General features: G+C 38.8%; 1 protein-coding gene across 1 annotated transcript in view; it reads left to right on the forward strand.

Annotated features, from left to right (window-relative positions):
- ANO2 (anoctamin 2) overlaps window positions 1–11,935 on the forward strand; it is a gene marked incomplete at its 3' end in the record, with an annotated part of 184,944 nt that extends 173,009 nt beyond the window's left edge. The window contains exons 19-23 of the mRNA XM_082495320.1: window positions 791–943; window positions 1,049–1,101; window positions 3,007–3,188; window positions 9,963–10,068; window positions 11,654–11,935. Coding sequence (XP_082351446.1) covers window positions 791–943; window positions 1,049–1,101; window positions 3,007–3,188; window positions 9,963–10,068; window positions 11,654–11,935 — 776 coding nt within the window. The remainder of the gene's footprint in view (window positions 1–790; window positions 944–1,048; window positions 1,102–3,006; window positions 3,189–9,962; window positions 10,069–11,653) is intronic.
- Window positions 11,936–13,262: the final 1,327 nt, after the last annotated feature.

Here is a 13,262-nt window from a genome sequence, read left to right on the forward strand (position 1 = left end):
GAAGCTGAGCTGAGCTCTGTGGTGCTAGTAGTCTAGTACTGGAAACAAGATGATATAAAATGTGTCATCCACTTCAAAGTGAGAGGTTTTTTTTTTGGTTGGTTGTTTGTTTTTTTTTTCCCCTGTGGAAGAAGACAGGCTTATTAGTTGTGTACCTGTACTAGCAAGCATGGAAAACTCAGGAGGTCTGTGCTTCATTGTAATACCACTTGCTCTTTAGGACCAGTGCACTAGCACTTTCGTTCTCCCAAACTACTCTACCCAAATTGCAAACCCAGCAAAAAAAAAAAAAAAGTGACAATAGCACTCTCCTTTGCTAGGACTTCAAGAGGAAGTTTTCAAACTTTTCCAAGGTTTTTCTGAGTTTTCCAAAGGAACCTAGGAAGAAACAGTGACATCTTGTAGATTTTCTCCTCTTGCTTACTTGTATATCGTTTTCCTCACAGGCAAAAGGACAGGGAAGAAGAGCACAGTCTTAATGAGTTAATTATGTATAAATGCAGAAGAATACAACCCAAACCATTTGTCCTTTATTAAATTTATTATTTACTTTGGCTTGTGGTTGTGCTAGATACTAGAAGCATTATTAGAAACATTCATAAGGCATAGATAGTGACAAACCTTTCTCTCTTTCATAGCCTTTCTTTGTGATATTTATTACTGGGACCAAATAGTGAGGTGGAGTTTTATGGGTTTTGTAGCCCATAAAGCTCATCAACAGTTTGCTGTCAGCTGCATTTACCAGTGCCCTTCAGAAGATATTAAAAAACATTGCATATTTCTCTTCCAGTTATCCAGTTTGGCTTTGTCACACTCTTTGTTGCCTCCTTCCCTCTGGCACCTCTGTTTGCTCTTCTGAACAACGTCATAGAAGTCCGGCTTGATGCAAAAAAGTTTGTTACGGAACTGAGGAGGCCAGACACAGTAAGAGCAAAAGATATAGGTAAGTAACGAAAAGAACATTACAATGAAGATAACACCAAAAATTTAATAAGGAAGAAGGAAAATGATAGTAAATCCATTACTGAGTTCTGTTTTTCATTTACAGGAATTTGGTATAACATTCTGAGTGGTATTGGAAAGCTTTCAGTTATCATTAATGTAAGTATTTTGTTACACCAGCTTCAAACCATGATCTTGGGAGCTTATATTGTCCCTCCAACATAATTTAAAAGTGAAGTCTAATTTTCTCAATTGTTATAAGATATGATAAAATCCAAATCATCCAATTCATTCTTGTGGAAGTGTAAAATATGATTTAGTTACAAACAAGATGACCATTCACTCATCTCATTCTCTCTATCCTTGTGTTACGTAGGACAGGAGGATTAATTCATATAAGAACAATCAATGAAGGGGATGTAAGCAGGCAACACTACAGATAATTGATATAGGTCTACTTCTCATTCATATCCATGCCTTTTTCTTTTACTCTGCTAGTATAAACATTGGTATGAATAAAAAGAATGTAAATATAACATCCTAGATTCTAGGAGGAGAAACTCCTTAACCGGATAGCATTAGCATTTGTTCTGAAATATACAGCTATATCCCTAAACTTTATTTCTCCCACAGAGTAGGTATTTCTGTAAGAGCAGATTAGGTTGGGTTACACACTCCCCAAGCTACAAAATCTTAACAGAAAAATATATTATTTCGTAAAACAAGAATGATTACATGAACATAATACATGTCTAGTATACAGATTAATTATGTTTATTGCTCTACGGGTATTCCTTAAGTAAATTTTTTCTGTACATGCTTTACGATAAAAAAGACTCATGCCCTAGGAGTTTAACAATAATACTTACTAGTGGGTTTTCGACCCACAGGCCATAGAATCAGATGATCATTTAGGTTGAAAAGGACCTTTAAGATCATCGAGTCCAACTGTAAATTATTAAAGATATCAAAGCACTGTAGAAAGGCAGATGGTTGCCACTACTGAAGGGGAAACTTGTGGGGAGGTGTTATGCAATTTACCTAGTACAATAGCTTCCAGCACAACAGCACTCTGTTGCAGTATGTAAGCTATCATTACAACTGGGAAGCAGTGTTGTTTGACTTGGGTGGATCATTGTTCATTTATGGCTTGGCAGTTTCCAAGATTTAAGGAAGGAAATCTGTTCAGCTCTGTACCCAGAATTTTGCTGTCAGACATAGATTTCAGGTTTCCGGCACTGATCTTTGCTGGATAAGTAAAACTCTGCAGCCTCTCAGTTTGATCTGGAATCACTTTCCAGATTTATGATCCTGGATTATTTTCTGTGTCAAACAAACTCTTTTATTCCCTGGGGATTCCATTAAAATATCAGTTAGATACTTTTTCTTGACAGAAATGTATATATGTGCATACCCAATTTTAAAAAATACTGAATGCCCAGTCCTGCTTCTCCATCTGAATAACTTTGATGCAGAACTATTTAGAACAATGTAGTTTTGAATGAATCTGATGAATTCTTATTGATATGATCTAGATACTTCTGTGTCTGATTCACTTCACAATTATACCAGTTTTATAACAGCATGAGATCCACCTATGTCAGTTGTGTAAATCCCGATGCAGAGGGGAAAATGGAGGATGACTACTTTACACTCAACTGGTTTATCTCAGATAACACTGTAGCTATACCAAATTATACTCCAAATTTTGCCAGCTAGCTATTGCATCTTGTAGTTTCTTAAAATGAGTGATAAACCTCCTAATGGCTCCAGGGGTGGAAAGAGTTGAAGAAATGTAGCATACATTAATTGCTTTTGCTACTCTATGCTGTAGAAAATAATCCACTTCCCTAACTATAACCTTCCCCTGGAGAGACAGAGCAGGTTATTGTGCATTTATATATGTTCTGTACCATGTCTGGCCATTTAACTCTCACTTCATCACCACTCTAAACTTACTTTAACGTGAAAATTATCACCTGAATTAACTTAATCTGAAACATGTTAGACATAGATTCACGACGCTGTTATTTTGTTGTTTTTTTTTTTTTTTTCATCTCTCAGGCTTTTGTAATTGCTGTCACATCCGATTTCATTCCACGCCTTATGTATCAATATGCATACAGTCAAAATGGAACCATGCATGGCTTCATCAATCACACGCTTTCGTACTTCAATGTCAGTCATCTCAAGGCTGGAACACAGCCAGAAAACTCCCTGTTTGCACAGGATGTTTTATTCTGCAGGTAAAGTACTTCTAATGACAGTTTGCATAGTCAAAGTAATTTCTTTGGGTCTTTTGTCAGCCAAAATTTTTCCAAGTGGGAATGAATAATATTTGTGTCTTTAAAAAGGTGGGTTTATGAGTACAGCTTTTAGAGTATTCTCACTATGTTAGAAGGTTTTTAGAAGCATTTTCCAGTGCATTAAAAGGCAAAATAAACAGCTTAGGCAGACTTACTCAAATAAAAAAAAAAAATCCTTTCTTTATTGAAAGACATAACTTTCATTAAAAACAATGAGTTTTAAAATGGACACCCACCAATTGCAACCAGGCTTTCTTTTTCTTTATGAAGTTCAGTGTTTACTGGATGAGATCTGAGTTTTTAATTATATTCTGGCCATCTTTAAAACCTGCACCATTCTCCATCTAAATGTCTTATGTTTCAGATTCATCCTTTCAGACTGGGTAAACAAGGCTAAACTTCCTTTTAAATATCTAGGCCAAAATGTCTAGGACATGGCTCCCATATAGTGCAGATGCATATGGAGTAGTTTCAGTTTGCATGAGAAATCACCAACATGGTTCTAGGACTCTCAAAGTAACCTTTTTTTTATAAAAGTAGGTAGAAATTCAAATAACTTTTTTAAGGCAGTACAACCCAAGTCTGATCAAAACTGAACTCCTTGGATTGATGCTGTATTTAGCAACCTGCCTCACCTTCCTTTTGGACTCCCGTGAAATCACACTGTGCATAGCCTCTGCAACGGAAAGAAATCATCACAAAACTTGCTATTCCCTTTTCTTTGGAAAGAGAGCCTTCATTTATATGATTTTCACTACACAGCAGTCTTTAGTTAGCCTCCCTTGTTTTGATGCATTATATATTTGCATACGTTCACTGTCTTTTTCTGATGCATAGCAAGGTTTTTGAATCTTGTACTCCTGATAGTTAACATCTGTCCTGGTTCAAAAACTACTTTTCCCTCTGTCTTTCCCAACCTCCTTTCTCAAACCCAGGTCTTCGGTCTCCTGCTTTCATTGTGCAGTTTTACTCTGAGATAAAATTTTGGCTAAGGTACCAAAGGTGGGATTCTCAAAATCTATCACCATATAGAATATGCAACACTTTCAAAGCAAGGGGACAATATTAATTACCAAGCAGAGCAGACTGATGAGACAAATCTTACACGTGACATTCACATAACATCTAGCTTCAGATATTGGTGTTTTCTTGGAGTAATGGTTTACTGAATACTCAGATACTGGCAGAAAATACTGTTAGTATTGTAGATATTGTAGATATCAAGTATTGTTTTCTGGTTAGAGCTTCAGAATTCTTTCCTCCCATTCACTTGAATTAATTGTCCTTGAGAAATCTGTATTCAAAATAAAGATAGATTCTTCATTATTAGTTCCAATCATCCCTAGATTTATGCATATCTGACATTCAGAGTTTTTAAAATAAATTTTATATACAGAGCAGATACAGATAGCTAAGGCAGCTGGAAATTTTTATAGGGTTCCATTAAGTTATGACTATTAGTCTTTTCTATAAATCTGTAAAAGCAGCTCTCAGTGTGACATAGAAGGCTTGTAACTAACGCTGGTTAGGATGCACATTTTTGTCCTACCAAAACCTTTGTCTTCATGTTGAAGTTAGGGAGAGAACATATTTCAAATAAATCAAACATTCTGATTTTAAAAAAAACATAAAAAACCCAGAAAATTAAATCAATTTTAAATATTTGCTGATTTTACCCTTCTACAAATATATTAATTTAGAAACAAGCACCAACTTAAAAGCAAAGAGAGGAGTTAACTTTGTAATTATGCTTCTAACTTCGGTGCTGTAAATTGCCCTTCAGAACACTTCAATTCTTTTCACTGATTATTTAAGAGACCATATTCTAGCTAGGTTCTGGAAGTAGCTAAAAACCACCCCTTGCTTCTGAATGACTGCACATTTCTATATGTAAGCTACTTACCTATCTTCCATGAAATCAGGGTTTCTTTCCATTCTGATTTTCTTAGGGAATACGAAGTTTTGCCAAAATAGCTTGAGAAGGGGTAGATGGGAGTTCTTCAATGAGGCCTGCAAATCCATACCCATCTTAAACAATATATTAAAAATTACAATGTAGTCATTTTTTGAAAGAAGTCTTCAAGTTGACATTATTCAATGTAGTCTGTGCATTTTTAACTCCTGCTCCCGTGCAAGCAAACTTGAATTGTACTTAGGATCCCACTCATTTTAAGCAGGATATTGATCTCATCCAACTATAAGCTGTAAAGACTACGTATCTCAGTTCCTTCACTGGAAGCAGAGTAAATGCAGAGAGAAATCTGGCCCTCTAACTCAGGCACTGCTCTTGGGACGTACCTACCTTCTTACCTTGACTACAGCAGAGGTTAGATAAGTGGACAGATAAAAGTCCTAATTTTTAAGCAGGTAAAGGGAGAGAATATAACTCAGTACAGCCATGTTGCGGTGTCAGGAACTTTGTTAAAGGGATCTGTGCTGCCTTTCAGGAGGCAGTCAGATGAGAGTTGAAGGCAGACATAAAGGGAAAAAATTGCCGGTGCTTAAAGCTGTATGCTGTTCTCTACCTGACGGTTTGCTTGTGGCAGACAGAGTGAAGTGCTTTAAACCTGGGGGCTGTCCTCTTTCTTTTCTCAAAATGTTGTTCTCTGTGAGCCCTGCTATTACCCATTTCAGTATGTATCTAAGAGTTATTTCTTAGTATAACGTTATGTGTGAGAGTATGCAGCATGTCCATACTTTCTGATAGACTTGTAAATTTGTGAAATTATTTTCTGCTCTCAGTTTAATTTGTATCCCCAAATTAGCCTGTATTTTCCTTCAACAAGCATCTTGATCTGTATGGATCTCCCAATTCACCCTCACTTTGCTACTCTACCTGGTCTCAGTCACTGGCCTCTATTTAGTGTGTATGAGTGGCAGTGTATTTGGAAATGTTTGCATTAGCAATGGTGATGAAAGGCACTCCTCAGATTAGCATGGATTCAACAGATTCAAAACACAGGGTGAAGGGAATAATCTGCACTAGATATAAACGTCATCCCTGCCAGATAATATCAAGTCTATGCCACTGAGAAAAAAAAAAAAAATAAATTGATTGCAAATAAGAAGCACATACTAAATGTTTGACCATGTACTAGTCTGAATGAGAAACAACTATGAGAGCATTTCTGTTTCATTATGAGGAAACAATTAGGAAAAGATGTCAGCATCCACATTCACTGTTTCTCATTATCATTGGCTTCATTTGAATCTTATCAAAATCTCAGCTTTGGACAGAGCTATCACTGTGATAATATATGGGTTATCTAGCTTGTGTCCCGAGAGACAGGCAACAAACACTGTCCCTTAAGCTGGAAATAAAATCTGCTTTTCTGTTTCTGGCAAATACGTTGGGAACAAGCTGACCTCTCTTATTCTTAGATTTCTGTGACCTCTGGAGATAAATGTGGTTACAATAAGCCCGAATTTTGCTCCTTACGGGCATTACCAGAGATTAAGGTATCTTAAAAATAACCATAACAAGCCAGAAACAACTCTCCCACTGAACATCTAGAATACATTCTTTGAATATTTTGAGCAACATTTTCTACAATGCCATGAACTCTTTGACACTGCTTCCAAATAAACATTGCTGTAACGCCATTCTGACACATAGCATTAGTTCTAATGATTTTTTTTCGGAGCAAAATGACATTTGTGAAGCTGAAGGCAAATTAAAAGCAAACCTTGCTAAATTATGTGACATTTTTATTGGTTTAGCCCTTTTAATCTTTATAATTTGGTATGATAATGGAGTACATGAAAGCATGCTGATCACACTGAAAAGAAGAAAGCAGCAGATAGGGAGTCATTAAAGGATCTTTTCCCTTAACACAAGTCTGCTCCAATATTCAGCAAATATATAAAGTGTCTGAATTAATTAATTTTCTTAATGCCCTGGGATTCATCTCATCTACTCCCAGTGATCAGTGGTGGATTCTAACATTTTTCCCTGGACAATTCTTATATACTCCTGCATTGCTGAAGCACTACTTCCTTATGATTCAGTCATGTTTTCTTCAATTTCTTGTAAAGACCAGATGAAAAAGGAAATGAAATAGACCAGCTGATTTAGACAAATTCGCAATTCCACCAACAGACACATTTTGATTTTTTCTACCAGTCTGTCTTTCTCCCTATGCAATATACGTGTTAAATATACTCGCATATTTCTTTTAGCTCTAGCTGCAGTTCATTTTTGTGTAAGTCTCGCCTGGTCCTCTCCATCCATCCTTACTTCTTCAACATAACTCTAATCTCACTGTGCATTTTTCTTTTTTCCCTCAGAAATTTTCTGTGCCCTATTCTTAAACCCCATTGACTACTTCAGATTCCTGTCCTTTTTCAGTGGAATTAGAGTTGTTTGCTATTTTTGAAACACTATAGTGCATTTCCTAGCATATCTGTTGAATCAAGTATTTGAAGAATGGAAGAGATGAGGGAAAAATGGTCTTCTTAAAAAAGAAACTAACTGTAGAATATAGTGGTTAGAAAAGGCCCAGGTTATTGCACTTTAAAGTCCCATGTGCTACAGAATAATTAAAAAGGGAGGTGGGGAGGAGGCCCAGCTACCTTGTTTGTAGCTCTGACAACATCTCCCTTCACCATAAATCATTTGCTAGTGTTCTGTTGAATGTAGATTCAGGCATCATAAGCAGTGTGATTTCCAGCTAAGCCAGCTGAAGTTTCTATGGGGTTTGATGTCCTGTAACACTTACATAGTTTGTGAAGCTCAGAGTACATTAAATGAAAAACCCGCCACAGTTGGTGACCCTTCCAGGTGAACCTGGGCTCTGTTTCAAGACTGGGATTGATTTATAGTGCTAGGCAAAATCCACAACAAACTCAGCAGTTTTCCTTTGCTTTGGTATTCGAGCAGATTAAACGGAGCTGACTCTGGCCCTCACACAGACTTGAGCAACACACAGAAGTCCACATAGTACAGAAAGGTACTAGAGGGGGAATCTCACAGTGCAGGCACAGCACAGGACCAAACAGGAATCCCGTGTAAGACAGGACAGGGAGCTTGGCTGTTGTGCATGCACCACCAAACAAAACAAATAATCTGGGGTCTAACACAGCCCAGGTAGTGCTTCCATAAATTAATACAGCCCCCAAATTAAAGTGTTTTTCTCCTCCTCTCCCTCCTCCCTCTCCACACTGTGGGTTGTACCTTGTGTCCTTTGTCTCCAGAAGGTGCAGCACAGAATTACATCCAACATTTCAGACTGCGTTTCTTAAGTGTGGGGTGGGCGGGGTGGGGGGAGATGTAGGAGTGTGTGGATTGTAAATGTATAATTTAACATGCAAAACCGTGTAGATAGGACCTGAAGGTAATTTTGGTGAGCACACCTGCAAACTGAAGCTGACAGATTTTATATATGAACCTTCTCCATTATCCTCTGATGGAAGCGTTTCCACAGTCTAATGAATCTTACTGTCAGGAAGAGTTTTGTGGTATTCAAAACAGATTTTCCCTTTCTTAATTTCATCCCATTACTCCTAGTCAAACACTGTGAACAGCACTAAATTATCCCTTTCAGTCCTAAGGGCACAATTTGTGCATGGTTATCATGTCCAACTATGGCTGTTATTTACCAAAGTGGAGCAATACATGTGCTCTTCTTTAATCTTTTCTGGTGAGTCAGTCTCCTCAGCCCCTGGATTGTTTTGCTTAACTGCCTTCAATTGGTTGCTATCTTTTTCTTTTTTCCCTTTTTGCTATCTGAAATCCCCACAGCTGAATGGCTGAATGCATCATTCCAGGTGTGGCTTTGCCTGAGCTGTGCAGAGAAGGGCTAATACTCCCCAGCACCATCGTGTCTTTTGTTTGTAGATCCACAAGTCATACTGTCATGATGCCATATTTCAAACTTGTGCTAACTTGCTGGCCACTGTAAGCTCCAGGCTATTTTCATTGCATCTTCTTTCGAACTCTACCCTTTCAAAGATCCTTCAATTGTTTTATTTTTAATTATTTTCCATTTCCCCAGATTATTCTCATTGTGTTTCCTGTCTGTATTTCTTATTGCTTTCTGTGTTTCCTGCTATTCGCAAAACTTTCCAATTTAGGAGCATCTGTGACTTTTATTAGTCTGTTGTTTACTTCCAAATGATTGATGATATTACTAAAAGCATCAGTCTTTACACCAAACCACTAAGGCTCTGTTTTATCCTGTCTAAGGCTAGACAGTTAATTTAGGAAGTGCCTTTCCCATGGCTCCCCCTGTCGTTAATACAAGGACAGGAGCTACCAGAGTGTGAGTCAAATTTTACATGGGCTGAATTATTCCCTAAATTAATCAACGTTTAGGTGAGATGAATGCAGGCTTGTTTCTTTTAGTCTGAAAATGCCTCAGAGTATCTCTATACTTTAATTCCAACACTATATTCCCTGTACACTGAGATAAATTTAACATTAATGAAAGTAAGGGGCACATTTGTAAATCCTGGAAAATCTGGAAATTTCCAACATTAGAACAATGTTCTGATTTTGGTTACAACTGTGAAAACCAGACTAAGCTTGCTAAATTCAGTGGAGATAGTCCAGCTCTAATTCTGGAGCTGTATTTCATAATAAGGGTTGAAGTAGGAACATCTGGAGGATTTGATTCCTTAGATTTCATGATTGGAAAATCGCATTAGTCAAAGCAATTGGTGCGGGAGGAGGACGTTGCTGGAACTGTGTGATAACTGAGCTGTCTTCATCGACAGGTTCAAAGACTACAGAGAACCACCTTGGTCCCAAAATCGGTATGAGTTCTCTAAACAGTACTGGGCAGTCTTATCTGCTCGCTTGGCCTTTGTTATTCTATTTCAGGTAAGTCTGTTGAGCTGCTGCAATTTCAGTCACAGAAATGTCATAATAAATGAATTGAAATGCATGTGCCAAAGAAGCCCATGTCCAATAGAGCTTTTCTGTTGGCAAATACACAGCCTGATGTGCTCACACCCAGCCTGCTGAGGTGTCAGTGGGCTGCAGCAGAGGTTCTCCCTTCGCAGCACTGTGGCACACTTCCTCAGCAGAGGTTTCCTCTCTCTTCATGGAAGGAAAGCCCCACAGCCTGCATTAGCCCCTGGCACTAGTAGTGATCCTCAAAATACCCCAGAGGCATTCAAGGCTTTTGAACATTTCAGTTAAGTGGACTCTGTCAGCTTTTATACTCTCATGGGCGCTGCTTGTAAAAAACACGTAAGTGCTCTGTAGGCTTGTGAAATGCTGTTCTTTGCCCAAAGCAAGAAATAAACAGAAGTAATAAATCCTCCAAGGTCTTTTGCTCCTTTCTACAAGTAAATGGAGCAAATTGTCCCCAGTGTGGAGATTTCATTGGCAACAGATTTGCTATCATGGCTTGCCTTCTGAATGGCAGAAGCCTTCTGCTCTCCTCCATGATCTGGAATCCCTCCATGGTCAAATTGGGCCCACACTTCATACTGAAATCTGCTTGTCTTTTCTCCTCACCTGCCAAATATTCTTAAGTGTGACTGTGCGTCTTGCCTGGTTTATATTGCCCTCTTCTGCTTCTTTGCTCTGTTTTCAGTAATTTTCCACCACTGGCTGCAAAACAGTTGAAACAAAGTAGTTATGCTGGGCTTCAAATAGCGTGCCTGTTACTCTGCCAGAGTATGTTCCCTGGTTAATTAGCTCCATTGTCTCAGATGGGGACGGAGGGTTCAAGCTAGTAGCCTTGTCAGCAAACGTTCTCACACATTTTGAAGCATTACACAACACAGCAATTTTCAAAGCATTATCATGGTAATAAAAACCCCAAAGTGTAATTTCTCCATAAATTTCACAGAGAAGCAAAACTTTTTGCCCAGTCTGCTTCTTGCCTCCATGTTATGAGCATCACCTGTAATGAACTTGACACTTGGCGTTCAGGGTTGTGGCTTGTACGCTGTGGTAGTGTAAAATCCTGCTTGTCAGCAGGCAAAAGGATCTGAGGACAGAATGACCATGAAAGTTTGCTGTCCACTCAGGCCACATTGGAAACACATGGGTATGATTGTGTTGGAGGATGCTTTCACTGATGTTGCCCTCGTAGTAACGGATTCTGAACTCAGTCTCAATGAATTTGATGTTGAGAACTGAGCACCTTTGGACACCTCTAAAGAATAAGGCTGTTTTAGCTACTTAGGCCATGAATCATTTGATGAATCCAAGCCCTTTCCTGTTTCAAACCTAACTGAAGCATGTGTTTAATTCTGCCACTCCACTGAGGGGGAGTTGTGCACAAACGTGAGATGTTTCTTGAACTAAGGCCTTACTCAACTGCTTAATAGTACATGCTATCAGCAAAATATGTTTGATACTGGCCTCATAGCGATAACAAAGGTTTATTTTGCTCTCATGTGAGTATTTTAGATTTTTGGTTCCTGCTTCACATCTGTTGCTGTGTTTGCAGAACTTGGTGATGTTCCTCAGTGTTCTGGTTGACTGGATGATTCCCGACATCCCCAAGGACATCAGTGAACAGATCAAAAAGGAGAAGAGTGTGCTTGTTGACTTCTTCCTGAAGGAAGAGCATGAAAAACTCAAGCTGATTGAAAGCATTATCACACGTGACAAGCAGACACACAAAAGTGGGACCAAGGGCGAAAGGATCCGGGCTGCCAGCTTCTGCCAGTTTAACCGAAGTCAGAAAGGCAGCTTTGCCTCCTTTAGCTCACAGCACACAGAAGTGTGACTCCTTAGGGAAGTGTAACATACTATGCTTATCTCTGCAATACCTGCTTACTGTGTGACCTGATTCTGAACCTGGAGCAAGGGAGGGAGAGATAGTCGAGGGAGAGACAGTTGAGGAAGAGACAGGGAGCAAAAAGGAGATTTCTTTTGCTTCCTTAGAAACTCCGTACGTAAGGGTCTCTGTTACATTTTATATGCTGCCTCGGGTGCAGCATTTTCAGGCTTTATCAGTGTAAGATAAGGGCTGTATTGTGGCTGTAGCTGGTCCTTGTGGTGATGCATGTGAGTTGGGTAGGCACGCAGGAGAGCTCCTCTCTCATGCAGTTTTGGCGGTCAGACCGCAACCATCCCCCTTCCTGCAGACACCCTGTGGGGCACAGGGGATAGAAAGGACACTCCCGCTCGAGTATCTGTCTTGTGGCAGATCTGACCCACCACGGCGAAGCACACACAACGCATGGTCTCATGGCTTGTAGCTGCCAGCAGACAGTTTATAAATACACGGAGTCTCAAGGAGTCATTGTGCCTTCCTAACATACACTGCCACTTGGTGCTGCCTCTGTAGAGCATGCAGGGCTGTTGTTAAGGGCACAGAGCTGTGGGAAGAGAAGGAAAGAAAATCACTGAGCACTTTCATCTACAGATATATTGTGTTTTGCTTAGCAGGAGCTTGAATGCGTGTGCTAATGAGCAGAGAGGCCACAACATATGCATCAGAATGAAGTAAAGCTGCTAGAACCAGCGAAGCTTATTGTTATTCATTATCCTGAACAAAAAAAATCCCTAACAACCAGCCCTGCATGTTTGATTCTCCTCTCACTTAGACTGGGAATTCAGCCAGTATCAAGAGGAATCGCGCCACTAAACCAACACCAGTGCGAAGATGACAAGTGAGAATGGAATCAAGCCCTGTAAATCATGTGGCATTTTCATGTACATTGCATGTAAAGTAACGAAAGTTGCTGCTGTTGTGCATTTATTGTGAAGTAAAGTATTTTGCAGAACTGCATTTCATTGGAAGATAAACATATTCACTATCCAAACTTTCATCTACAAGCATTTAATGAATAACTTCATTCTGTTATGAATTAAAATAAAACTTTCTTAAAAAATCTATTTCTTTTACTGTAGATTCTGTCTGTAACCTGACTTGAAATTCAGAGTCTGGATAAAGGATTTTAATCTACTTTTGTCTTCTCAACAGTGCTTTCAAAAACATAAAAACAAAAACCAAAAAGACCTGCTTCACTTTCAGGCATTGCATATAATATGATTGCTCTTTAATACTGTAATAGTATTTTCTATATTCCTGAAGCCTAAGAATTTCT

Source organism: Vanellus vanellus (assembly GCF_965231255.1).
Source record: "Vanellus vanellus genome assembly, chromosome: 1".
Lineage (NCBI taxonomy): Eukaryota > Metazoa > Chordata > Aves > Charadriiformes > Charadriidae > Vanellus > Vanellus vanellus.